This window comes from Papaver somniferum, chromosome 2, assembly GCF_003573695.1.
Source record: "Papaver somniferum cultivar HN1 chromosome 2, ASM357369v1, whole genome shotgun sequence".
Taxonomy (NCBI): Eukaryota; Viridiplantae; Streptophyta; class Magnoliopsida; order Ranunculales; family Papaveraceae; genus Papaver; species Papaver somniferum.
Genome location: NC_039359.1, coordinates 56,389,341 through 56,416,350, shown reverse-complemented (window position 1 = coordinate 56,416,350; position 27,010 = coordinate 56,389,341). Strand labels below are relative to the sequence as shown.

The window sequence follows — 27,010 nt, the reverse complement described above, 5'->3', positions numbered from 1 at the left end:
TTAGAGGATCCCCAGTTATTCAGGCTATTGTTATGTTCTTCTAAGTTTATATTTGAGTTTTTCAAGACTCTAGAACCTGAACATTCAGATCTAACTTATGAGGAAATGCAACCCATGGAAATATTTTATCTAGACCCTATTATAGAACCTGAAACTGAACCACAGCTAGATGTAGTTGTCTTAAACAGGAAACTAGACATGGTTGTGCTTTATTTGTTAATTTTCTTAGCATGTTGCAGATTCCTTTTACTTGTGATAGCTCTATTTGGTTTTGGTGATCCGCAGTTATTCCGGCTATTACTTTATGATTCTATGAGGTGATTAATTCCTTCCGATGTCTGGCTGAAGACTTTAAACTTAACACTTCTTGGGAGGTAACCCAATCTCATGCAACACGGTAATATCTTTCCTTAACTCTTTTGCTTCGAGTGGTAACAGTTTCTCCTTGTTCATGCTTATAATTTTATCTTTAGAACATTGAGGACAATGTTAGATTTAAGTTTGGGGGTATGGGAGAAACTTTGTAGTTGCAATAAATAAACTCCAAAGCCTAGAAATTTATGCTTATTAAGGTTGGCACTAACCAATCTAAGTGGATGGGAACATCTTGGTTGCAGGAGTTGAGGAACCAATCTGATTAGATGGAAACATCTAAAGAGTCTATTCATAAAAGCACAGAGCTCGGGTATTAGAATTATTAAAAAAAAAAAAAAAAAAAAAAAAAAAAAGACATGGTAGTTTCGCCATATCTCGTTGAATCCTAATCCTTCTGTTTTTATTTTTTTTAAGTGACTTGGTGGGGCACACGATTCAAGTTGTTACCTTTTCTAGGGTGAATTTGGGTGATTGAGATACCAAAATAAATAAATAATAATAAAAAAAAAATTGAGACCAGACCATCAGACCAACCGGAATAAATTCAATAAAGTCGACCACTGGTACCCTTGTATATGCCAGTTGTGTTGACCTAGAGTTAGGTTTACCGACCACTGGTCCCCTTGTATATGCTAGTTGTGTTGATATAGGAAACACCGTTCACTTTAAACCATCTACTTTTCTCTACATCTATCTTCTTAATCTTTCCATATGATTGGTTCACTCCGGTTATGATGTACATAAACTATCTAAGTAGAGCTCTGTCACTTATATGAATTTTAGTATGCTTGAGTGCAAACTCGTGTACAACAATTGGAATTTCGCATCAGGGTACTTCCTCCTGTAGGCAATGAGAGTATGCCAACCAAGGAGATTCTTTAGTGCCTTCCAAGTTTTGTGTAGATATCTAGGGTCCGGAGTAAAGGTTTTGTGGGTATACCTCTGGTAAACCCTCCGGAGGCAACACTCCGCCGCTAGGGCCACCTAGAAGTTTAACGGCTTGCTGCACGTGCTAAGTGTTGTCATTTTTATTTTTCTAGATTAGATTTGCTCGAGGACTAGAAAATAATAAGTTTGGCGGTATTTGATAGACACATTTTTATGACCGAATTGTCCTCAATTTTCAGTATTGTTGGTACTCGATTTTCTACTTATTATGGTGTTTTATGTGTTTGTAGGTATTTTTGGAAAATAAGCATTTTTGGAAAATTCGGCTCGAAAAGTTGGTATAGGCACCCGGAGAACACATGTTATTCGGACTCTCAGTTTTTGATAAGGGGAACCTAACTGATAAGGGGCACCCCAGGGAGCCAACTGCTAATCGCATCCCATTACTGGTTAAGGGGGCTCCATCTTCTTCCTTGATTTGAAAAGAAAAATTGGCGGGAAATTTGGTTTCAACGGTAAAGGATTTATTATCTTTAAGATAAGAATATCTTCTTGCCTTATAAACATGAAGTTTTGAAGAAAAAGAAAGTTATCTTGTATTAAACAAGAAAGATATCCTTTGAAGATTTTATCTTGGATTTTATTCTGCGAGTTAAAGAAGATATGAGTTTAGTAACGAAATATATATAATAAAGAGAAGGAAAAATTATGAAGATATTTTTAATTAAAAAGAAGAAGATTTTGGAGTTATGGAAGAATATATTTGAGTAATGTGTATTTGTGTGTATAAATAGAGAGCTAGAGAGCACATTTAGAGAGGCCGGTAGTCCGGAGACAAGAGCGTTATTTCATTTGGAGTTTAATATTTTCAATTCTATTTTCTACTGTTTCTGATTATTATTATTTTAGAAAAAGGATGGTACGGTTTATTGTGAGAACTCGAATGGTGATTAATAAAATAAATTTATTTAATCATATTATCGTCTCTAGTATTATCATGAGGAGCTAAACCCCATTTCTGGGACGTCGGAGGAAGCAACTTTTCATAATTGTGGTAAATGAATTAATTCTTTATATGACTTTTTGCATAGATTTAATTGTGTTATGATTTCTACTAATTATTTGTTATTTTGTTTGATGTCGTATGCTTGGTTTTAATTACTTTTGATGCGTCATGCTCGCAACTTACAACTAATGTTTTATGAAATCTATTTTTGGCAAAGAATTAGAGTCACAATTTCTTTTGTTTGAGCTATATTGTTAAGAATTAATGATTGAACCACAAGAATATGAAAAGTAGTGAAATCATGCGTCCTAGTGTGTCTTCATCCCGTGACCTTATTTTTTATATTTTCCTTTGTTTTTAGTATTTTGTATATTCAAGCCTAAATCAATCTCAACAAAATCCGAGTTAACGACAACCTTATTTACCACTATCAAAAATATCAACAACTGAGTTCGTGGACTTGGCTCACGCCATTCTTCCGGTTCTCTTGATCAACAAAGTTCGTAAACTTTGGTTCAAGGAATAGGACTTATACATAAATGTGTTTCCACAACAATGCTTATGTCCACCGTTGGTTCTCTTGATCAACAAAGTTCGTAATCTAAACTCCAATTTCAATCATTGAAACATTCTTAGAGGACGTTATATAGTTGTTACACCATTTCTCGTCAAAGCAATTTTCAAGGTGATTGAAACATATCATGAGTTTCGTCACATGGTAAATATAAACTTGATCAAAGCGAAAAGCTTACCAACACATATTTCGAGATATAGATAGGCGAGGTATACTCGGCTCGAAATACCAAATGTGTATAATCCAAGTCTATATATATATAGCATACGACTTCTTGTCTCAAAGAGTAGGATATAGAGTAGATAGACTTTTGAGTGATATATAAGTTCAATTCTTCACATACCTTTTTTCGATAAGTTCCACCGGTTCCTTGAGTAGTTCTTCTACTTGTATGATGAATCGCCATGAAGTTCTTGAGCTCAACTACACTTTTTATCCTAGTCCGAGACTTCGCTATAATAGACTAGAAATCAAGATTTATAGTTTTGATCACTAACATTGACAAACATGCTTTAGATAGCAACGCATGCGAGTTCGATTGAGCAATGCTCTAACAGGGTCATTCTCGACAATTCTACCCTCTTTAGGGTTGAGAGTTGTGCGTGCGCGAACCTGTGTGTTTAAAGGTTCCGCAACCCTACATTCCATTTCCTTCTCTTAAAACTCTTTTTTATCTTAAGACTGCTTATTGAGTTTAAATTGTGATTTCCTCTCACAATCCCGTACGCATATGGATACTCCAAGCATCATGTTTTCTGTAGGAATATATGTTAATATGTTTGTGAAGCCATCAATCATGAAGGAAAAAGAAGATCTTTGTTACCTCCAACTTTGAAAAGAAAAAGAAGGAATGTGAGGAAGCCAAGTTTTGTTCCTTCAAATTCTCAGAAGTTTTATGGTGTTCCTGAAGAGTTGAAGGAAACAAGGAAGGAGATTCAGTAAATAAAGGCTATTGCTTTGAGAACTATTGAAATTCTGAAGGCCCTGGTTCGGCATTAATTTAAAAGGTTTGTTGGAATTGACTCCTTTCTTCAGGAATCTTATGTTCCCATGGATGTTGACGACAAAGAATTCGGGGACGATAAAGAATTTTTCAGAGGTCTCAATGTCTAGGAAACTTCTTATGAGAATTTATTCTTGTATTTTTAAGAAGGATAACTAGGGTTTGGAATAGCCATTATTGTGAGTACACATAGATATTGCCAACGTTTTCATCTTGCAATGTTTTTAGATTTATTTATTTAAATTCTAAGTTATATGGAAGATGATTTTTGCAGTATTGATCTTTATGGTTTCGTAGATTCCAATTTTTTATGGGATATGTTGTTTACGTCTGTGAACCTTGACTGTCCCATACGTGCTCAAAAGTTATCTCTATTATATGTCGGTATGAAAATATTGATAAAATATATAATGAACTTTTGACAACAAAAGTTAAGCCTATTATGTCTTTATGCAAATATTGATGAAAGATATGATGAACTTTTGTTTACAAAGATTAAGTCTATTATATATCATTGTGCACATAGTGATGAAAAATATAATGAATCTTTGTTTATTCCGCGGTATTGATCTTTCCCTGATCCACATCTTTATGTATGTACTATGTTGCTCCGTAAGTCTTCTTATGTCGAGCATGGCCAATTGAATTGATCATTTTCCTTTATGGTTAATACAATTGATATTTTTGGATACAAGTTCATGTTCGCATGTGATTTGATTTTTTCCAAAGAAATCCTTCTTTTCTCGTGAAAGTAAGGTCGCTCTTGTTGTTCTTTCGAGAATGACATTTTATGGGGGAGAGTTCTTACTGAAACTTGTGCTTAATTTCCAAATCTTTGTGGGGAGTGCGGCTGTGGAGTATTGTAAGAGTGTTCTTGTATCTTTATAAACTCCTTGATGAATGCATTTAGATTCGGCTATATGATTGCATCTAAAAAAGTTGATATGTTGTTCTCTTTTGGTCATGAAGTATCTCTATGAAAATTTCATTAGGATCCCACTAGTTTTCGTACATTTGCCAATTTATATTGACAAAAAGGGGGAAAATTTATGTGTACTTTAATATTACAAATGCATATGGTTTACAGATCATTATGTAAAGGGGAGTTGTTTTCATTGTGAGATGAAGTATTGTATAAGAGGAAGTGATACATATCACCATAGTATTCACTACAAAAAAACTTATCAAAGGCTACCAAAAATTTTCAACAGCAGAAAATTTTAGTTGCCTTAACAGTTTAAGCCACTAAGAAAGGCAACTGGGTGTGCCTATTGGTAATTTAAGCCACTAAACGGTAAACAACTACAGTTTGGAAAACCCATTAACAATACATTTTGGCCAACTAAACAAATGCATTAGTAGCTTGAGACATTCATCCACTTCGAAAAAACCAACGGCCAGATATTAGTTGTCTAATGCTCTATTCATCCACTAAAGTAACGCAACTACCAAAAAGTCTAGTTGATTAAATCTCTGGGAACTAACCATGCCAACTACCGTAGGCATATACATTGAGCTACTTTCAGGAACCGGTTTTGGACTTTTATGCAAGAATTTGTATCGAATTATTATATTTCCACCATTTAGTCGATCTTTTTTTCATTTATTATATTCTTGATCATTATTGTACATTCATCATTTTGGCTCTTTCGTTGTGATCAGATGCATTCTCTAAATATTAAAATAGAGAAAATGAAGCAGATAATGAAATACTTAACATGGACGAAGATAAGAAGAAAAAGGAAAAAGTAGAAAAACTAATAAGCCATTAGTTTGTTCACTTTAAGATAAATTATTGAATTTAAGATTTTACAATGCATTTTTTTTTACGTTATTATTTTTGTTTTAATCAAATATTAGTTGTGATTATAAGAAAATTTATGTATTAGCTCAGGGTTACGGGTGACCCATGGGAAACCCGCCCATATGGATATTTCTCATACCCGCCCCGCCCCAATTCATGTGGGTAACGGAAAGAGTATGAGTATTTTTTTTTTACGAACGGGGCAGTGATGGGGATTGGCATACCCGTCCCGTACCCGCCCCATGACCATCTCTATTCTTCGGTGAGAGGCGAGGTAAACTAGAAATCAGAAAGGAAATTCTACTAACGGTAAACTAATACATGAAAAGAGTATTATACTAATTAAGATTAACGATATCTTCCGCATATCCTTGATATTGTCCAACATTTATGTCTTGATGTCCAGATAAACTTTTTTAGTTTTCTATTTGCTTTTGATTTAGTTTGAACCTTTATAAATTTGAATGGACTATTTATATTGAGTATTTAGTTTCGTTTTTTTGTTTAATGAATATGTATATGAAATTTAACAACACACACCACAATCAGCCTGAATGTTGCATATATACTGACTGCAAATCTGTGAACTTAACAATCCGAAGTAGACCTGTATATGCTATTCCAACAGCAACTAGACTGTTGAAAGCTCCAAATTTCATCAGCTTGAGTATTGAATCCGGTCATAAAGAGTACTAGAGGTTGAATAGCGATCAAAAGTCCAAGTCCAGAATTCGAATCATATATTGGTCCTAGTACTGTTTTTCAAACGCGTACTGCCTGAGCAATCATTACCACCGGCTCAATTCTAGGGCATCTTGATGGTAGAAAATAATGAAATCCTTAACAAGACGAACCTATATATGGACTATTTCATTCATGCGTGTTTAGGATTTTTGTCATAGTGAGGCTACATCTGACGCTATTCACAAGCAGTGTTATTATTGGTTTAAAACCCAATTACGTTATCTAAGTCGGATATCAACATTTTCTATCGTGATTTCTGTAAATAAAGAAGAACCAAATTTTACATAAAATAGACAGGTTGTCTCTCAGAAATCGAATTCTCCATTATCCCATATGAATAAGATATCTCTGTCGTTCAAGTGCAGTATGCCATTCTTGAGAACACATTTCGATTTCCATTACTTGCTGCTCTTGGGTTTATCTACCGTTCCAAACTGAACCAATACCAATTAATGTATGCTAGCTTCATTTTCCTGGTCATCATCTTCTTTCTAAGGAGGCTCCTTTTCCTCTTCTCCTACTAGGTTTTCTAGCCCAGGAACATGCGGAGAACAATCAACCTTGGGCCTTTTTCTTGGACACATGATGAAATTCTTGTGGGGGTTGTGCTGGAGATTTTCACGAGGCCTCTGACTTAGAGCATCTCCAATGTAACGTGGTGTGGATCCTACGTGTAGCCCTTTTTCTAAAGATGTTAATCAAAATTTCCTTAATTTAAGAAGGTGAAAAAAATTCTTCTCCAACCATGAAACTCCTCAAGTTATTTAGCTGCGTAGGTGTATCAAATCTATTAGTTAAGAATATTTGGAATCATTGATTATATAACTAAGAGCATCTCCAACCGGAAGTTGTGATATTCCTAGTTTTACGGCCACACAGGATTTATACTTTATTTCCTAAAATTTCATCTCCAACGACAACTTTAAGAGAGGATGTGAGGATTATGTGGCAAGCAGTTAGATTCACATCCTCTAGTCCATCTTCTGTTTTTAGAGGTTTCTTAGAGGATGTAGATAATCTAGTCATCATTATCTATGACTATAATTACAGTTACAAATAACTAACTTTCAATCAATGGTTTATAAAGTTCCTAATGAAAATTAAGATAATTATGGTTGGAGATGTTTTTCATTCACCTCCTTATTTTAAGGAGATTTTGATCTCACATCTGTAAAAAATGACTTCCACATAGGACTCCGACTAAATTGTCATTGGAGATGCTCTAAATATTTGATCATAACCTTAAATATTGATGATTAGGATGTTTACATCCTCTAGTAGAACCTCTAAAACAAAAGATCACTTAAAGGATGTCTTAATAACTACCATCCACTTTATCCTTACATTCACTTTTAACCTTTCCGTTGGAGACGATTTTGCTATTAAAACCTTGAAAATCCTATGTGGCCTAAATTATAGGGACTTCTTAACGTCTCGTTGGAGATGCTCTTATCGCTAGAGAGAAGGGTTGGGTCACGTACACGTGTAGGTTTTATTTCCCGATGCGTTGAACTCCGTTCATCTCCGATGACCGTCATTAACCTAGCCATATAAAAGGGATGCTCCTAGGTCGCAATATCCGCATAGCAAGAAAAGAGGCGGAGGCACAAGAGGAAGAATTTTGTTTCGGACTTTCAGTTTTTTTTCTTTGATTATTATGGCAGACACAAAGAAGATGTTTACCTTGCAGAGTTCTGATGGAGAAGATTTTTTGGTTGAAGAAGCTGTTGCTCTTCAATCTGACACGATTAAACATATGATTGAAGATGATTGTACTGATAATGGTATACCTTTACCCAATGTTACAGGCAAAATCATGACTTTTATCGTTGAGTACTGTAAGAAACACGTAGAAACCCCTCAAGGAGATGCTGCCGCGGAAGAAGATCTTAAGAAGTGGGATGCTGAGTTTGTTGGTAAGTTCGATGTGCAGACTACCCTGTTCGATGTTATCTTAGCGGCAAATTACCTGGATATCAAGAGCTTGTTAGATCTGACTTGCCAGAAAGTTGCGGATATGATCACGGAGATATCCAAGAAGGGGGGAAATACAGAAAAGATAGTAGAGGAGATCCGTAAGACCTTGAACATTAAGAATGACTTCACCCCAGAAGAAGAAGAGGAGGTTAGAAAGGAGAACCAATAGGCTTTCGAGTGATTTCTCATTATCAGTACTATTTATATATTTAGTAGTTTATTTCGCCTTTTTTTTTTATAAGATTTTGATGAATTTGATGTTATTGTCAGAAAATTTTGATTACGTTTTTTAATGAGTTTATAAAAGAATTTATCAAAGCACCACCAGGTAAGCCAACCTTAGACTGAATGATGCATATTTATTGTAAATCTACCAATCCAAACTAGACCTGCATATGCTATATTAAAACAGCGACTGCCTATATCTATATGGCTCCATAGACGCATAGCAAGGTTAAAATTCCGCAGGTGTAATATTACCAAGGTATAGAAGGTTGAAAGCTCCAAATCCCACATTATTCAACTTTATTGAATCCGGAATTCGAGTCAATCCGGCTTACTGTCTGCAAGATCTATGGTCTATCTATACAATCATGAGTTTTGGATTTTACTTTTGAGTAATTAAATATTTATCAAACATCAAAAAAAATTTTTTATTGAATTACAGACCGGATAACTTGACGTAGTCACATGGAACACATGTGATATCTGTAAATACTACAATAAAGAAGAAACAAATTTTACATCATGTTAATTCTTATAGTAGTGTCTATGTTGGTAATTGGACCTTTAAGCCAGTACCGAGCATCAACTATCCACCACGAAACTACTAGGATGAGCAAACCACCAATTGCAGCAGGAGTATAGTTAAATGTATCTCTTGTAAGAGGATACGAAGCAGGTAACGAGAACAGAACAGTCACTGCAGCAACCCAGATAACCGCAATCCAACCTACAACCATCCCATAACGTCCCAAGTTCCAAGTTAAAGGGTCCTCGAGTGAATGTTTTGTGTCCCAGGGTAATCCTATAGAAGATGGGAATTACATATGATATGTTGATTCCAACTGTTGCTATCGACACCTTAGACTGAAATGCCACCAAGCTCAGCAGTGACTGCAAAATTACAAAGAAAAGGAAACCTAGGTGATTAGAAACATACATAACACGCAATGGTCAGTTTTCATGTTTGATTTAGTGCGAGAAATCAGACAACAAACCGTTAATGCCATGAAAAATGATATGGCAATAGAGAGCCAAACTGCATTAATAGGAACTTCATTTTTATTCAATTTATGCCAGACGGATGAATAGGGCATTGCTCCATCTCTTGAGAATGCATATGCCATTCTGACATTCGACAAACAGATGTGAGACAAAAACCAGAAAACTGATAGGAATTATTAGTCATTTAAATTGACATATCATGGTGCGTCTACGAGGTAAAAATTTACCTTGAGTTGTTAGTGATTGTACCCATACAACAGAAAAATATTGTGTTAAGGATCGAGCAAGAGAGAGGAGAGTATAAACGCGGAAGCATTAAATGTCTACATTGATAATAATTCGGTGTATTTCTCATTAATTCTTCAAGATATTTATGCAATCACCATACGTGATTCGCCATACAATTCATAATATAACTCTCACAACTTAAATGCATATCTTCTAAATATAAACTCTCATATATTATTTCCTAATACCCTCTCTAAAGATGGAGCAAGTAGATCACGAATGCCCATCTTGGAAAAAAAGAAATTTAAACTGATCTTTCCTTAGCATTTTTCGATCCTCACCGTAGTTTAGGGATATTTCGGTCCTCTTCGTAGTTTTTAGGACGATTTCGGTCCCCTTCATAGTTTTCGGTCTCATTCGTAGTTTAAGGACATTGCAGTCCCATTAGTAGTTTTAGAACATACAGGTTTCATCGTAGTTTATGGACATTTCAGTCCCATCTTCGTAGTTTAAGGACATTACGGTCCCATCTTCGTAGTTTAAGGACGTTTCGGTCCTCTTCATATTTTTAGGACATTTCGGTCACATTTTCATAGTTTAAGGACATTACGGTCGCATATTCGTAGTTTAGGGATGTTTCGGTCCTCTTCGTAGTTTTAGGACATTTCTGTCCCCTCTTTTCAATAGAATACTTCTTGTACTCTTTAGACAATTCATAGGATTTTAGCCTACTATCGTTGTTCTCTATCTCATCACATCTTGGTGATTGCTTCCCTTTCTTTCAAAATTTTTTTTTCTTCTCTTCGCAAGCACACACGTGTTGCTTTATCTTTATGATCACAACTTTCTGTTGTTTCTTCTTATCTTGACCACTGCTTTCTGTCACGTCTCTAGGATGGCGGCGAAGATAAATTCATAATCAGCTAATGGGTCGCACATAAGGCTAGCAAGTCCAACCAAAATATCCTCTCAATCGTCAGTCATGGAAGACTGACAATATATCTTCGTCTGTGTTTGGCTATGGATGGGAAACTCAATCGTAAGCGTCCCTGTCGGTGGGGAACACTTATAGGTAGGTTTCCCTGTTGTTTTGTACGGTTTGGAAATATCCCCGTAGCTATCACAGCTTCCCTGGCTTGCAACTGCCATTAACCGAGATGCACAACTCTTCCAGAATCAAGCCACCAACACATGTCTTTGGACTACCATAATACCATGGATCACCAACAACCAACGACCATAAAATCACACCACAACAACAACTTCCTGTTTACTTCACTGTTCACAGCGCAATCTTTATCATTGCTGCCAACACCATTATCACAAGCAAGCCCTTAACACTGTCTCATCCATCCATGGTAGATAAATTCTCCATTTTTTTTTTTTTTTCTTTTTTTTTTCTCTCGATCTCAAGGTTCTTGTAGAAGCCTTCTTTTCTCGACAACCAGCACCTATTCTTCTTTGTTTTCTCCGAACCCTAATCAAACTGGAACTCAGATTCTCACAACCCCAAGAGTCCTAAGCTTCATCAATCAACCACAAATCGTCCAACGGCAGATAACAGCACAAAGTCTTCTTGTTAACTTCGCAACAAGTTCTGACTTGTTTAAACACGACTACACATCCCATCATCAATCAACTCCCTCGGGTTCTTCTCTGCATTCTCAAAACGGATTCGAATGTCATGAATCACCATCAGTCATCATCAATATGTTTATATCACACTGCAGCAATAGTTATTCTTTCATGGCTTTGATTATACAAATCTCACATAAAGATCCAACTTATTCTTATGTTGGTTCAGCAAACAAAGCCATTCTTATCACCATAACTAATGGCAATAGTTCTTTCTTGTATCCTTCTATCTGTTCTCGTTTCAACTGGAGCAACAAAAATCCGACAAACAACAACCCTGCTCCATCTAATTTCAAGACCTATCTCTCTTAATTTTCTTTCTTTCTCCTTGTTTAGAACTCTCGAATCAGACGCACACGGCTTGGCAGCTAAAGTCTTGGATATAAGATTAGGGCAACAAAAAAAGATATTAGGCCTTTTTCTCAAGATATATATATATACATATATATTTTTTTTTCCATCATCTTCTTTCGACTCGCAAACTCTTTATCAAACACATCTGATTTCTCTTCCTCTCCTCTCTCCCTCCCACCTCTCTCTGATACCATGTTAAAAGTTCGTGGGCATCCAACTCAAAACCAATTGGCAATGAGTGGAGTGGCCCTTCCATATTATATTTAATTTAATTACGTAAGGCAATTTGGGACTATTGTCCTTCCACACGCCCCCTCACGTGTAAGGCACGTGCACCTACGTACGTCATTCGGTCGCAGAGGCCAAAATCGGGCCTAGCTCTGATACCATGTTAAGGATCGAGCAAGAGAGAGGAGAGTATAAACGCGGAAGCATTAAACGTCTACATTGATAATAATTCAATGTATTTCTCATTAATTCTTCAAGATATTTATGCAATCACCATACTTGATTCTCGAGACAATTCCTAATATAACTCTCACAACTTCAATGCATATCTTCTAAATATAAACTCTCATATATTATTTCCTAATACCCTCTCTCAAGATGGAGCAAGTAGATCACGAATGCCCGTCTTGGAAAAAAGAAATTTAAACTGATCTTTCCTTAGCATTTTTCAATCCTCACCGTAGTTTAGGGATATCTCGGTCCTCTTCGTAGTTTTTAGGACGATTTCGGTCCCCTTCATAGTTTTCGGTCTCATTCGTAGTTTAAGGACATTGCAGTCCCATTATTAATTTTAGAACATACAGGTTCCATCGTAGTTTATGGACATTTCAGTCCCATCTTCGTAGTTTAAGGACATTACGGTCCCATCTTCGTTGTTTAAGGACATTTCGGTCCTCTTCATATTTTTAGGACATTTCGGTCCAATTTTCATAGTTTAAGGACATTACGGTCCCATATTCGTAGTTTAGGGACGTTTCGGTCCTCTTCGTAGTTTTAGGACATTTCTGTTCCCTCTTTTCAATAGAATACTTCTTGTACTCTTTAGAAAATTCATAGGATTTTAACCTACTATCGTTGTTCTCTATCTCATCACGTCTTGGTGATTGCTTTCCTTTCTTTCACAATTTTTTTTTTCTTCTCTTCGCAAGCACGCACGTGTTGCTTTATCTTTATGATCACAACTTTCTGTTGATTCTTCTTATCTTGACCACTGCTTTCTGTCACGTCTCTAGGCTGGCGCTGAAGATAAATTCATAATCAGCTAATGGGTCACGCATAAGGCTAGCAAGTCCAGCCCAAATATCCTCTCAAATGTCAGTCATGGAAGACTGACAATGTATCTTCGCCTGTGTTTGGCTACGGATGGGAAACTCTATCGTAAGCCTCCCTGTCGGTTGGGAACACCTATAGGTAGGTTTTCCTGTTGTTTTGTACGGTTTGGAAATATCCCCGCAGCTATCACAGCTTCCCTGGCTTGCAACTTCCATTAACCGAGATGCACAACTCTTCCAGAATCAATCCACCAACACATGTCTTTGGACTGCCATAATACCATGGATCACCAACAAAAGACGACCATAACATCACGCCACAACAACAACTCCCTGTTTACTTCACTGTTAACAACGCAATCTTTATCATTGCTGCCAAAAGCATCATCACAAGCAAGCCCTTAACACTGTCTTCATCCATCCATGGTAGATAACTACTCCATCTTTTTTTTTTTTTTTTCTCGATCTCAAGGTACTTCTAGAAGCCTTCTTTTCTCGACAAACAACACCTATTCTTCTTTGTTTGCTCCGAACCCTAACCAAACTGGAACTCAGATTCTCACAACCCCAAGAATCCTAAGCTTCATCAATCAACCACCAATAGTCCAACGGCAAATAACAGCACAAAGTATTCTTGTTAACTTCGCAACAAGTTCTGACTTGTTTAAACACGACTACACATCCCATCATCAATCAACTCACTAGGGTTCTTCTCTGCATTCTCAAAACGGATTCGAATGTCATGAATCACCATCAGTCATCATCAATATGTTTATATCACACGTCAGCAATAGTTCTTCTTTCATGGCTTTGATTAAACAAATCTCACATAAAGATCCAACTTATTCTTATGCCGGTTCAGCAAACAAAGCCATTCTTATCACCATAACTAATGGAAATAGCTATTTCTTGTGTCCTTCTATCTGTTCTCGTTTCAACTGGAGTAACAAAACTCCGACAAACAACAACCCTTCTCCATCTAATCTCAAGACCTATCTCTCTTAATTTTCTTTCTTTCTCCTTTTTTATAGAACTCTCGAATCAGACGCACACGGCTTGGCAGCTAAAGTCTTTGATATAAGATTAGGGCAACAACAAAAGATATTATGCCTTCTTCTCAAGATATATATATATACATATATATTTTTTTCTTCCATCATCTTCTTTCGACTTGCAAACTCTTTACCAAACATATCTGATTTCTCTTCCTCTCCTCTTTCCCTCCCACCTTGCTCTGATACCATGTTAAAAGCTTGTGGGTATCCAACTCAAAACCAATTGGAAATGAGTGGAGTGGCCCTTCCATATTATATTTAAATTAATTATGTAAGGCAATGTGGGACTATTGTCCTTCCACACGCCCCCTCACGTATAAGGCATGTGCACCTACGTACGTCATTCGGTCACAGAGGCCAAAATCGGGCCTAGCTCTGATACCATGTTAAGGATCGAGCAAGAGAGAGGAGAGTATAAACGCGGAAGCATTAAACGTCTACATTGATAATAATTCAATGTATTTCTCATTAATTCTTCAAGATATTTATGCAATCACCATACTTGATTCTCGAGACAATTCCTAATATAACTCTCACAACTTCAATGCATATCTTCTAAATATAAACTCTCATATATTATTTCCTAATACCCTCTCTCAAGATGGAGCAAGTAGATCACGAATGCCCGTCTTGGAAAAAAGAAATTTAAACTGATCTTTCCTTAGCATTTTTCAATCCTCACCGTAGTTTAGGGATATCTCGGTCCTCTTCGTAGTTTTCAGGACGATTTCGGTCCCCTTCATAGTTTTCGGTCTCATTCGTAGTTTAAGGACATTGCAGTCCCATTATTAATTTTAGAACATACAGGTTCCATCGTAGTTTATGGACATTTCAGTCCCATCTTCGTAGTTTAAGGACATTACGGTCCCATCTTCGTAGTTTAAGGACGTTTCGGTCCTTTTCATATTTTTAGGCCATTTCGGTCCCATTTTCATAGTTTAAGGACATTACGGTCCCATATTCGTAGTTTAGGGACGTTTCGGTCCTCTTCGTAGTTTTAGGACATTTTTGTCCCCTCTTTTCAATAGAATACTTCTTGTACTCTTTAGACAATTTATAGGATTTTAACCTACCATCGTTGTTCTCTATCTCATCACGTCTTGGTGATTGCTTCCCTTTCTTTCACATTTTTTTTTTCTTCTCTTCGCAAGCACGCACGTGTTGCTTTATCTTTATGATCACAACTTTCTGTTGTTTCTTCTTATCTTGACCACTGCTTTCTGTCACGTCACTAGGCTGGCGGCGAAGATAAATTCATAATCATCTAATGGGTCGTGCATAAGGCTAGCAAGTCCAGCCCAAATATCCTCTCAACCGTCAGTCATGGTAGACTGACAATGTATCTTCGCCTGTGTTTGGATACGGATGGAAACTCTATTGTAAGCCTCCTTGTCGGTTGGGAACACCTATAGGTAGGTTTCCCTATTGTTTTGTACGGTTTGGAAATATCCCCGTAGCTATCACAGCTTCCCTGGCTTGCAACTGCTATTAACCGAGATACACAACTCTTCCAGAATCAAGCCACCAACACATGTCTTTGGACTGCCATAATACCATGGATCACCAACAACCAACGACCATAACATCACGCCACAACAACAACTCCCTGTTTACTTCACTGTTAACAGCGTAATCTTTATCATTGCTGCCAACAGCATCATCACAAGCAAGCCCTTAACACTGTCTTCATCCATCCATGGTAGATAACTTCTCCATTTTTTTTTTCTTTTATTTTTCTCTCGATCTCAAGGTTCTTGTAGAAGCCTTCTTTTCTCGACAACCAGCACCTATTCTTCTTTGTTTGCTCTGAACCCTAACCAAACTGGAACTCAGATTCTCACAACCCCAAGAGTCCTAAGCTTCATCAATCAACCACCAATCGTCCAATGGCAGATAACAGCATAAAGTCTTCTTGTTAACTTCACAGCAAGTTCTGACTTGTTTAAACACGACTACACATCCCATCATCAATCAACTCACTAGGGTTCTTCTCTGCATTCTCAAAACGGATTCGAATGTCATGAATCACCATCAGTCATCATCAATATGTTTATATCACACGACAGCAATAGTTCTTCTCTCATGGCTTTGATTAAACAAATCTCACATAAAGATCCAACTTATTCTTATGCCGGTTCAGTAAACAAAGCCATTCTTATCACCATAACTAATGGAAATAGCTCTTTCTTGTGTCCTTCTATCTGTTCTCATTTCAACTGGAGCAAAAAAACTCCGACAAACAACAACCCTTCTCCATCTAATCTCAAGACCTATCTCTCTTAATTTTCTTTCTTTCTCCTTGTTTATAGAACTCTCGAATCAGACGCACACGGCTTGGCAGCTAAAGCCTTGGATATAAGATTAGGGCAACAACAAAAGATATTATGCCTTCTTCTCAAGATATGTATATATATATATATGTATATATTTTTTTTTCCATCATCTTCTTTCGACTTGCAAACTCTTTACCAAACACATCTAATTTCTCTTCCTCTCCTCTCTCCCTCCCACCTTGCTCTGATACCATGTTAAAAGTTTGTGGGCATCCAACTCAAAACCAATTCGCAATGAGTGGAGTGGCCCTTCCATATTATATTTAAGTTAATTATGTAAAGCAATGTGGGACTATTGTCCTTCCACACGCCCCCTCACGTGTAAGGAACGTGCAGCTACGTACGTCATTCGGTTTGCAGAGGCCAAAATCGGGCCTAGCTTTGATACCATGTTAAGGATCGAGCAAGAGAGAGGAGAGTATAAACGCGGAAGCATTAAACGTCTACATTGATAATAATTCGATGTATTCCTCATTAATTCTTCAAGATATTTATGCAATTACCATACATGATTCTCGAGACAATTCCTAATATAACTCTCACAACTTAAATGCATATCTTCTAAATATAAACTCTCATATATTATTTCCTAATACCCTCTCTCAAGATGGAGCAAGTAGATCACGAATGCCCATCTTTGTAAAAAGAAATTTAAACTGATATTTCCTTAGCATTTTTCGATCCTCACCGTAGTTTAGGGATATCTCGGTCCTCTTCGTAGTTTTTAGGACGATTTCGGTCCCCTTCATAGTTTTCGGTCTCATTCGTAGTTTAAGGACATTGCAGTCCCATTAGTATTTTTAGAACATACAGGTTCCATCGTAGTTTATGGACATTTCAGTCTCATCTTCGTAGTTTAAGGACATTACGGTCCCATCTTCGTAGTTTAAGGACGTTTCGGTCCTTTTCATATTTTTAGGCCATTTCGGTCCCATTTTCATAGTTTAAGGACATTACGGTCCCATATTCGTAGTTTAGGGACGTTTCGGTCCTCTTCGTAGTTTTAGGACATTTCTGTCCCCTCTTTTCAATAGAATACTTCTTGTACTCTTTAGACAATTTATAGGATTTTAACCTACCATCGTTGTTCTCTATCTCATCACGTCTTGGTGATTGCTTCCCTTTCTTTCACATTTTTTTTTTCTTCTCTTCGCAAGCACGCACGTGTTGCTTTATCTTTATGATCACAACTTTCTGTTGTTTCTTCTTATCTTGACCACTGCTTTCTGTCACGTCACTAGGCTGGCGGCGAAGATAAATTCATAATCATCTAATGGGTCGTGCATAAGGCTAGCAAGTCCAGCCCAAATATCCTCTCAACCGTCAGTCATGGTAGACTGACAATGTATCTTCGCCTGTGTTTGGATACGGATGGAAACTCTATCGTAAGCCTCCCTGTCGGTTGGGAACACCTATAGGTAGGTTTCCCTGTTGTTTTGTACGTTTTGGAAATATCCCCGTAGCTATCACAGCTTCCCTGGCTTGCAACTGCTATTAACCGAGATACACAACTCTTCCAGAATCAAGCCACCAACACATGTCTTTGGACTGCCATAATACCATGGATCACCAAAAACCAACGACCATAACATCACACCACAACAACAACTCCCTGTTTACTTCACTGTTAACAGCGTAATCTTTATCATTGCTGCCAACAGCATCATCACAAGCAAGCCCTTAACACTGTCTTCATCCATCCATGGTAGATAACTTCTCCATCTTTTTTTTTCTTTTATTTTTCTCTCGATCTCAAGGTTCTTGTAGAAGCCTTCTTTTCTCGACAACCAGCACCTATTCTTCTTTGTTTGCTCTGAACCCTAACCAAAGTGGAACTCAGATTCTCACAACCCCAAGAGTCCTAAGCTTCATCAATCAACCACCAATCGTCCAATGGCAGGTAACAGCATAAAGTCTTCTTGTTAACTTCACAGCAAGTTCTGACTTGTTTAAACACGACTACACATCCCATAATCAATCAACTCACTAGGGTTCTTCTCTGCATTCTCAAAACGGATTCGAATGTCATGAATCACCATCAGTTATCATCAATATGTTTATATCACACGACAGCAATAGTTCTTCTTTCATGGCTTTGATTAAACAAATATCACATAAAGATCCAACTTATTCTTATGCCGGTTCAGTAAACAAAGCCATTCTTATCACCATAACTAATGGAAATAGCTCTTTCTTGTGTCCTTCTATCTGTTCTCGTTTCAACTGGAGCAAAAAAACTCCGACAAACAACAACCCTTCTCCATCTAATCTCAAGACCTATCTCTCTTAATTTTCTTTCTTTCTCCTTGTTTATAGAACTCTCGAATCAGACGCACACGGCTTGGCAGCTAAAGCCTTGGATATAAGATTAGGGCAACAACAAAAGGTATTATGCCTTCTTCTCAAGATATGTATATATATATATATGTATATATTTTTTTTTCCATCATCTTCTTTCGACTTGCAAACTCTTTACCAAACACATCTAATTTCTCTTCCTCTCCTCTCTCCCTCCCACCTTGCTCTGATACCATGTTAAAAGTTTGTGTGGCAACCAACTCAAAACCAATTCGCAATGAGTGGAGTGGCCCTTCCATATTATATTTAAGTTAATTATGTAAGGCAATGTGGGACTATTGTCCTTCCACACGCCCCCTCACGTGTAAGGAACGTGCAGCTACGTACGTCATTCGGTTTGCTGAGGCCAAAATCGGGCCTAGCTCTGATACCATGTTAAGGATCGAGCAAGAGAGAGGAGAGTATAAACGCGGAAGCATTAAACGTATACATTGATAATAATTCGATGTATTCCTCATTAATTCTTCAAGATATTTATGCAATTACCATACATGATTCTCGAGACAATTCCTAATATAACTCTCACAACTTCAATGCATATCTTCTAAATATAAACTCTCATATATTATTTCCTAATACCCTCTCTCAAGATGGAGCAAGTAGATCACGAATGCCCATCTTTGAAAAAAGAAATTTAAACTGATATTTCCTTAGCATTTTTCGATCCTCACCGTAGTTTAGGGATATCTCGGTCCTCTTAATAGTTTTTAGGACGATTTCGGTCCCCTTCATAGTTTTCGGTCTCATTCGTAGTTTAAGGACATTGCAGTCCCATTAGTAGTTTTAGAACATACAGGTTCCATCGTAGTTTATGGACATTTCAGTCCCATCTTCGTAGTTTAAGGACATTACGGTCCCATCTTTGTAGTTTAAGGACGTTTCGGTCCTCTTCATATTTTTAGGACATTTCGGTCCCATTTTCATAGTTTAAGGACATTACGGTCCCATATTCGTAGTTTAGGGACGTTTCGGTACTCTTCGTAGTTTTAGGACATTTCTGTCCCCTCTTTTCAATAGAATACTTCTTGTACTCTTTAGACAATTCATAGGATTTTAACCTACTATCGTTGTTCTCTATCTCATCACGTCTTGGTGATTGCTTCCCTTTCTTTCACATTTTTTTTTCTTCTCTTCGCAAGCACGCACGTGTTGCTTTATATTTATGATCACAACTTTTTTTTGTTTCTGCTTATCTTGACCACTGCTTTCTGTCATGTCACTAAGCTGGCGGCGAAGATAAATTCATAATCAACTAATGGGTCGCGCATAAGGCTAGCAAGTCCAGCCCAAATATCCTCTCAAATGTCAGTCATGGAAGATTGACAATGTATCTTCGCCAGTGTTTGGCTACGGATGGGAAACTCTATCGTAAGCCTCCCTGTCGGTTGGGAACACCTATAGGTAGGTTTTCCTGTTGTTTTGTACGGTTTGGAAATATCTTCGCAGCTATCACAGCTTCCTGGCCTGCAACTGCCATTAACCGAGATGCACAACTCTTCCAGAATCAAGCCACCAACACATGTCTTTGGACTGCCATAATACCATGGATCACCAACAACAGACGACCATACCATCACACCACAACAACAACTCCCTGTTTACTTCACTGTTAACAGCGCAATCTTTATCATTGCTGCCAACAGCATCATCACAAGCAAGCCCTTAACATTGTCTTCATCCATCCATGGTAGATAACTTCTCCATCTTTTTTTTTTCTTTTTTTTTTTCTTTTTTTTTCTCTCGATCTCAAGGTTTTTGTAGAAGCCTTCTTTTCTCGAAAACCAGCACCTATTGTTCTTTGTTTGCTCCGAACCCCAACCAAACCGGAACTCAGATTCTCACAACCCCAAGAATCCTAAGCTTTATCAATCAACCACCAATAGTCCAACGACAGATAACAGCACAAAGTCTTCTTGTTAACTTCGCAGCAAGTTCTGACTTGTTTAAACACGACTACACATCCCATCATCAATCAACTCACTAGGGTTCTTCTCTGCATTCTCAAAACGGATTTGAATGTCATGAATCACCATCAGTCATCATCAATATGTTTATATCACACGGCAACAATAGTTCTTCTTTCATGGCTTTTATTAAACAAATCTCACATAAAGATCCAACTTATTCTTATGCCGGTTCTGCAAACAAAGCCATTCTTATCACCAATAATTAATGGCAATAGCTCTTTCTTGTGTCCTTCTATCTGTTCTCGTTTCAACTGGAGAAACAAAACTCCGGCAAACAGCAACCCTTCTCCATCTAATCTCAAGACCTTTCTCTTTTAATTTTCTTTCTTTCTCCTTGTTTATAGAACTCTCGAATCAGACGCACACGGCTTGGCAGCTAAAGTCTTGGATATAAGATTAGGGAAACAACAAAAGATATTATGCCTTCTTCTCAAGATATATATATATATATTTTCCATCATTTTCTTTCGACTTGCAAACTCTTTACCAAACACATCTGATTTCTCTTCCTCTCCTCTTTCCCTCCCACCTTGCTCTGATACCATGTTAAAAGTTTGTGGGCATCCAACTCAAAACCAATTGTCAATGAGTGGAGTGGCCCTTCGATATTATATTTAAGTTAATTACATAAGGCAATGTGGGACTATTGTCCTTCCACACGCTCCCTCACGTGTAAGGCATGTGCACCTACGTACGTCATTCGGTCGCAGAGGCCAAAATCGGGCCTAGCTCTGATACCATGTTAAGGATCGAGCAAGACAGAGGAGAGTATAAACGCGGAAGCATTAAACGTCTACATTGATAATAATTCGATGTATTTCTCATTAATTCTTCAAGATATTTATGCAATCACCATACTTGATTCTCGAAACAATTCCTAATATAACTCTCACAACTTAAATGCATATCTTCTAAATATAAACTCTCATATATTATTTCCTAATACCCTCTCTCAAGATGGAGCAAGTAGATCACGAATGCCCATCTTGGAAAAAAGAAATTTAAACTGATCTTTTCTTAGCATTTTTCGATCCTCACCGTAGTTTAGGGATATTTCGGTCCTCTTCGTAGTTTTTAGGACGATTTCGGTCCCCTTCATAGTTTTCGGTCTCATTCGTAGTTTAAGGAAATTGCAGTCCCATTAGTAGTTTTAGAACATACAGGTTCCATCGTAGTTTATAAATATTTCAGTCCCATCTTCGTAATTTAAAGACATTACGGTCCCATCTTCGTAGTTTAAGGACGTTTCGGTCCTTTTCATATTTTTAGGACATTTCGGTCCCATTTTCATAGTTTAAGGACATTACGGTCCCATATTCGTAGTTTAGGGAAGTTTCGGTCCTCTTCGTAGTTTTAGGACATTTCTGTACCCTCTTTTCAATAGAATACTTCTTGTACTCTTTAGACAATTTATAGGATTTTAACCTACTATCGTTGTTCTCTATCTCATCACGTCTTGGTGATTGCTTCCCTTTCTTTCACATTTTTTTTTCTTCTCTTCGCAAGCACGCACGTGTTGCTTTATATTTATGATCACAACTTTTTGTTGTTTCTGCTTATCTTGACCACTGCTTTCTGTCATGTCACTAAGCTGGCGGCGAAGATAAATTCATAATCAGCTAATGGGTCGTGCATAAGGCTAGCAAGTCCAGCCCAAATATCCTCTCAACCGTCAGTCATGGTAGACTGACAATGTATCGTCGCCTGTGTTTGGCTACGGATGGAAACTCTATCGTAAGCCTCTTTGTCGGTTGGGAACACCTATAGGTAGGTTTTCCTGTTGTTTTGTACGGTTTGGAAATATCCCCGCAGCTATCACAGCTTCCCTGGCTTGCAACTGCCATTAACCGAGATGCACAACTCTTCCAGAATCAAGCCACCAATACATGTCTTTGGACTTCCATAATACCATGGATCACCAGCAACCAACGACCATAACATCACACCACAACAACAACTCCCTGTTTACTTCACTGTTAACAGCGCAATCTTTATCATTGCTGCCAACAGCATCATCACAAGCAAGCCCTTAACACTGTCTTCATCCATCCATGGTAGATAACTTCTCCATCTATTTTTTTTCTTTTTTTTTTTTCTTTTTTTTTTCTCTCGATCTCAAGGTTCTTGTAGAAGCCTTCTTTTCTCTACAACCAGCACTTATTCTTCTTTGTTTCCTCCGAACCCTAACCAAAGTGGAACTCATATTCTCACAACCCCAAGAGTCCTAAGCTTCATCAATCAACCACCAATCGTCCAACGGCAGATAACAGCACAAAGTCTTCTTGTTAACTTCGCAGCAAGTTCTGACTTGTTTAAACACGACTACACATCCCATCATCAATCAACTCACTACGGTTCTTCTCTGCATTCTCAAAACGGATTCGAATGTCATGAATCACCATCAGTCATCATCAATATGTTTATATCACACGGAAGCAATAGTTCTTCTTTCATGGATTTGATTAAACAAATCTCACATAAAGATCCAACTTATTCTTATGCCGGTTCAGCAAACAAAGCCATTCTTATCACCATAACTAATGACAATAGCTCTTTCTTGTGTCCTTCTATCTGTTCTCGTTTCATTTGGAACAACAAAACTCCGACAAACAACAACCCTTCTCCATCTAATCTCAAGACCTATCTCTCTTAATTTTCTTTCTTTCTCCTTGTTTATAGAACTCTCGAATCAGACGCACACGGCTTGGCAGCTAAAGTCTTGGATATAAGATTAGGGAAACAACAAAAGAGATTATGCCTTCTTCTAAAGATATATATATATATATATATATATATTTTTTCCATCATCTTCTTTCGGCTTGCAAACTCTTTACCAAACACATCTGATTTCTCTTCCTCTCCTCTGTCCCTCCTACCTTGCTCTGATACCATGTTAAAAGTTTGTGGGCATCCAACTCAAAACCAATTGGCAATGAGTGGAGTGGCCTTTCCATATTATATTTAAGTTAATTATGTAAGGCAATGTGGGACTATTATCCTTCCACACGCCCCCTCACGTGTAAGGCACGTGCACCTACGTACGTCATTCGGTTTGCAGAGGCCAAAATCGGGCCTAGCTCTGATACCATGTTAAGGATTGATCAAGAGAGAGGAGATTATAAACGCGGAAGCATTAAACGTCTACATTGATAATAATTCGATATATTTCTCATTAATTCTTCAAGATATTTATGCAATCACCATACTTGATTCTCGAGAAAATTCCTAATATAACTCTTACAACTTAAATGCATATCTTCTAAATATAAACTCTCATATATTATTTCCTAATACCCTCTCTCAAGATGGAGCAAGTAGATCACGAATGCCCATCTTGGAAAAAAGAAATTTAAACTGATCTTTCCTTAGCATTTTTCGATCCTCACCGTAGTTTAGGGATATTTCGGTCCTCTTCGTAGTTTTTGGGACAATTTCGGTCCCCTTCATAGTTTTTGGTCTCATTCGTAGTTTAAGGACATTGCAGTCCCATTAGTACTTTTAGAACATACAGGTTCCATCGTAGTTTATGGACATTTCAGTCCCATATTCGTAGTTTAAGGACATTACGGTCCCATCTTCGTAGTTTAAGGATGTTTCGGTCCTCTTCATATTTTTAGGACATTTCGGTCCCATTTTCATAGTTTAAGGACATTACGGTCCCATATTCGTAGTTTAGGGACGTTTCGGTCCTCTTTGTAGTTTTAGGACATTTCTGTCCCCTCTTTTCAATAGAATACTTCTTGTACTCTTTAGACAATTTAAAGGATTTTAACTTACTATCGTTGTTCTCTATCTCATCACGTCTTGGTGATTGCTTCCCTATCTTTCACAATTTTTTTTTCTTCTCTTCGCAAGCACACACGTGTTGCTTTATCTTTATGATCACAACTTTCTGTTGTTTCTTCTTATCTTGACCACTGCTTTCTGTCACGTCTCTAGGCTGGCGGAGAAGATAAATTCATAATCAACTAATGGGTCGCACATAAGGCTAGCAAGTACAGCCCAAATATCCTCTCAACCGTCAGTCATGGAAGACTGACAATGTATCTTCGCCTGTGTTTGTCTACGGATGGGAAACTCTATCGTAAGCCTCCCTGTCGGTTGGGAACACCTATAGGTAGGTTTCCCTGTTGTTTTGTACGGTTTGGAAATATCCCCGTAGCTATCACAACTTCCCTGGCTTGCAACTGCCATTAACCGAGATGCACAACTCTTCTAGAATCAATCCACCAACACATGTCTTTGGACTGCCATGATACCATGGATCACCAACAACCAACGACCATAACATCACACCACAACAACAACTCCCGGTTTGCTTCACTGTTAACAGCGCAATATTTATCATTGCTGCCAACAACATCATCACAAGCAAGCCCTTAACACTGTCTTCATCCATCCATGGTAGATAACTTCTCCATCTTTTTTTTTCTTTTTTTGTTCTTTTATTTTTCTCTCGATCTCAAGGTTCTTGTAGAAGCCTTCTTTTATCGACAACCAGCACCTATTCTTCTTTGTTTGCTCCGAACCCTAACCAAACTGGAACTCATATTCTCACAACCCCAAGAGTCCTAAGCTTCATCAATCAACCACTAAATGTCCAACGACAGATAACAGCACAAAGTCTTCTTGTTAACTTCGCAGCAAGTTCTGACTTGTTTAAACACGACTACACATCCCATCATCAATCAACTCACTAGGGTTCTTCTCTGCATTCTCAAAACGGATTCGAATGTCATGAATCACCATCAGTCATCATCAATATGTTTATATCACACGGCAGCGATAGTTCTTCTTTAATGGTTTTTATTAAACAAATCTCACATAAAGATCCAACTTATTCTTATGCCGGTTCAGCAAACAAAGCCATTCTTATCACCATAACTAATGGAAATAGCTCTTTCTTGTGTCCTTCTATCTGTTCTCGTTTCAACTGGAACAACAAAACTCCGACAAACAGCAACCCTTCTCCATCTAATCTCAAGACCTATCTCTCTTAATTTTCTTTCTTTCTCCTTGTTTATAGAACTCTCGAATCAGACGCACACGGCTTGGCAGCTAAAGTCTTGGATATAAGATTAGGGAAACAACAAAAGAGATTATGCCTTCTTCTAAAGATATATATATATATATATATATATATATATATATATATATATATATATATATATATATATATTTTCCATCATCTTCTTTCGGCTTGCAAACTCTTTACCAAACACATCTGATTTCTCTTCCTCTCCTCTGTCCCTCCTACCTTGCTCTGATACCATGTTAAAAGTTTGTGGGCATCCAACTCAAAACCAATTGGCAATGAGTGGAGTGGCCTTTCCATATTATATTTAAGTTAATTATGTAAGGCAATGTGGGAATATTATCCTTCCACACGCCCCCTCACGTGTAAGGCACGTGCACCTACGTACGTCATTCGGTTTGCAGAGGCCAAAATCGGGCCTAGCTCTGATACCATGTTAAGGATTGATCAAGAGAGAGGAGATTATAAACGCGGAAGCATTAAACGTCTACATTGATAATAATTCGATATATTTCTCATTAATTCTTCAAGATATTTATGCAATCACCATACTTGATTCTCGAGAAAATTCCTAATATAACTCTTACAACTTAAATGCATATCTTCTAAATATAAACTCTCATATATTATTTCCTAATACCCTCTCTCAAGATGGAGCAAGTAGATCACGAATGCCCATCTTGGAAAAAAGAAATTTAAACTGATCTTTCCTTAGCATTTTTCGATCCTCACCGTAGTTTAGGGATATTTCGGTCCTCTTCGTAGTTTTTGGGACAATTTCGGTCCCCTTCATAGTTTTTGGTCTCATTCGTAGTTTAAGGACATTGCAGTCCCATTAGTACTTTTAGAACATACAGGTTCCATCGTAGTTTATGGACATTTCAGTCCCATATTCGTAGTTTAAGGACATTACGGTCCCATCTTCGTAGTTTAAGGATGTTTCGGTCCTCTTCATATTTTTAGGACATTTCGGTCCCATTTTCATAGTTTAAGGACATTACGGTCCCATATTCGTAGTTTAGGGACGTTTCGGTCCTCTTTGTAGTTTTAGGACATTTCTGTCCCCTCTTTTCAATAGAATACTTCTTGTACTCTTTAGACAATTTAAAGGATTTTAACTTACTATCGTTGTTCTCTATCTCATCACGTCTTGGTGATTGCTTCCCT

The 27,010-nt window shown here is 37.5% G+C and overlaps 1 protein-coding gene and 1 pseudogene across 1 annotated transcript; one reads left to right on the top strand and one right to left on the bottom strand.

Moving 5' to 3' along the window:
- The first annotated feature begins 8,012 nt into the window (after positions 1–8,012).
- Positions 8,013–8,540, top strand: LOC113353331 (SKP1-like protein 1B). Its single transcript, XM_026596971.1, has one exon. It carries the CDS (start codon positions 8,052–8,054, stop codon positions 8,538–8,540), a length of 489 nt encoding a protein of 162 aa, XP_026452756.1. The 5' UTR covers positions 8,013–8,051.
- A 571-nt stretch (positions 8,541–9,111) lies between these two features.
- LOC113351097 overlaps positions 9,112–27,010 on the bottom strand; it is a 119,121-nt pseudogene continuing 101,222 nt past the window's right edge.

Coding starts and splice junctions, on each gene's coding strand:
- LOC113353331 (XM_026596971.1), top strand. CDS start 8,052: ATGGCAGACACAAAGAAGATGTTTACCTTGCAGAGTTCTGATGGAGAA.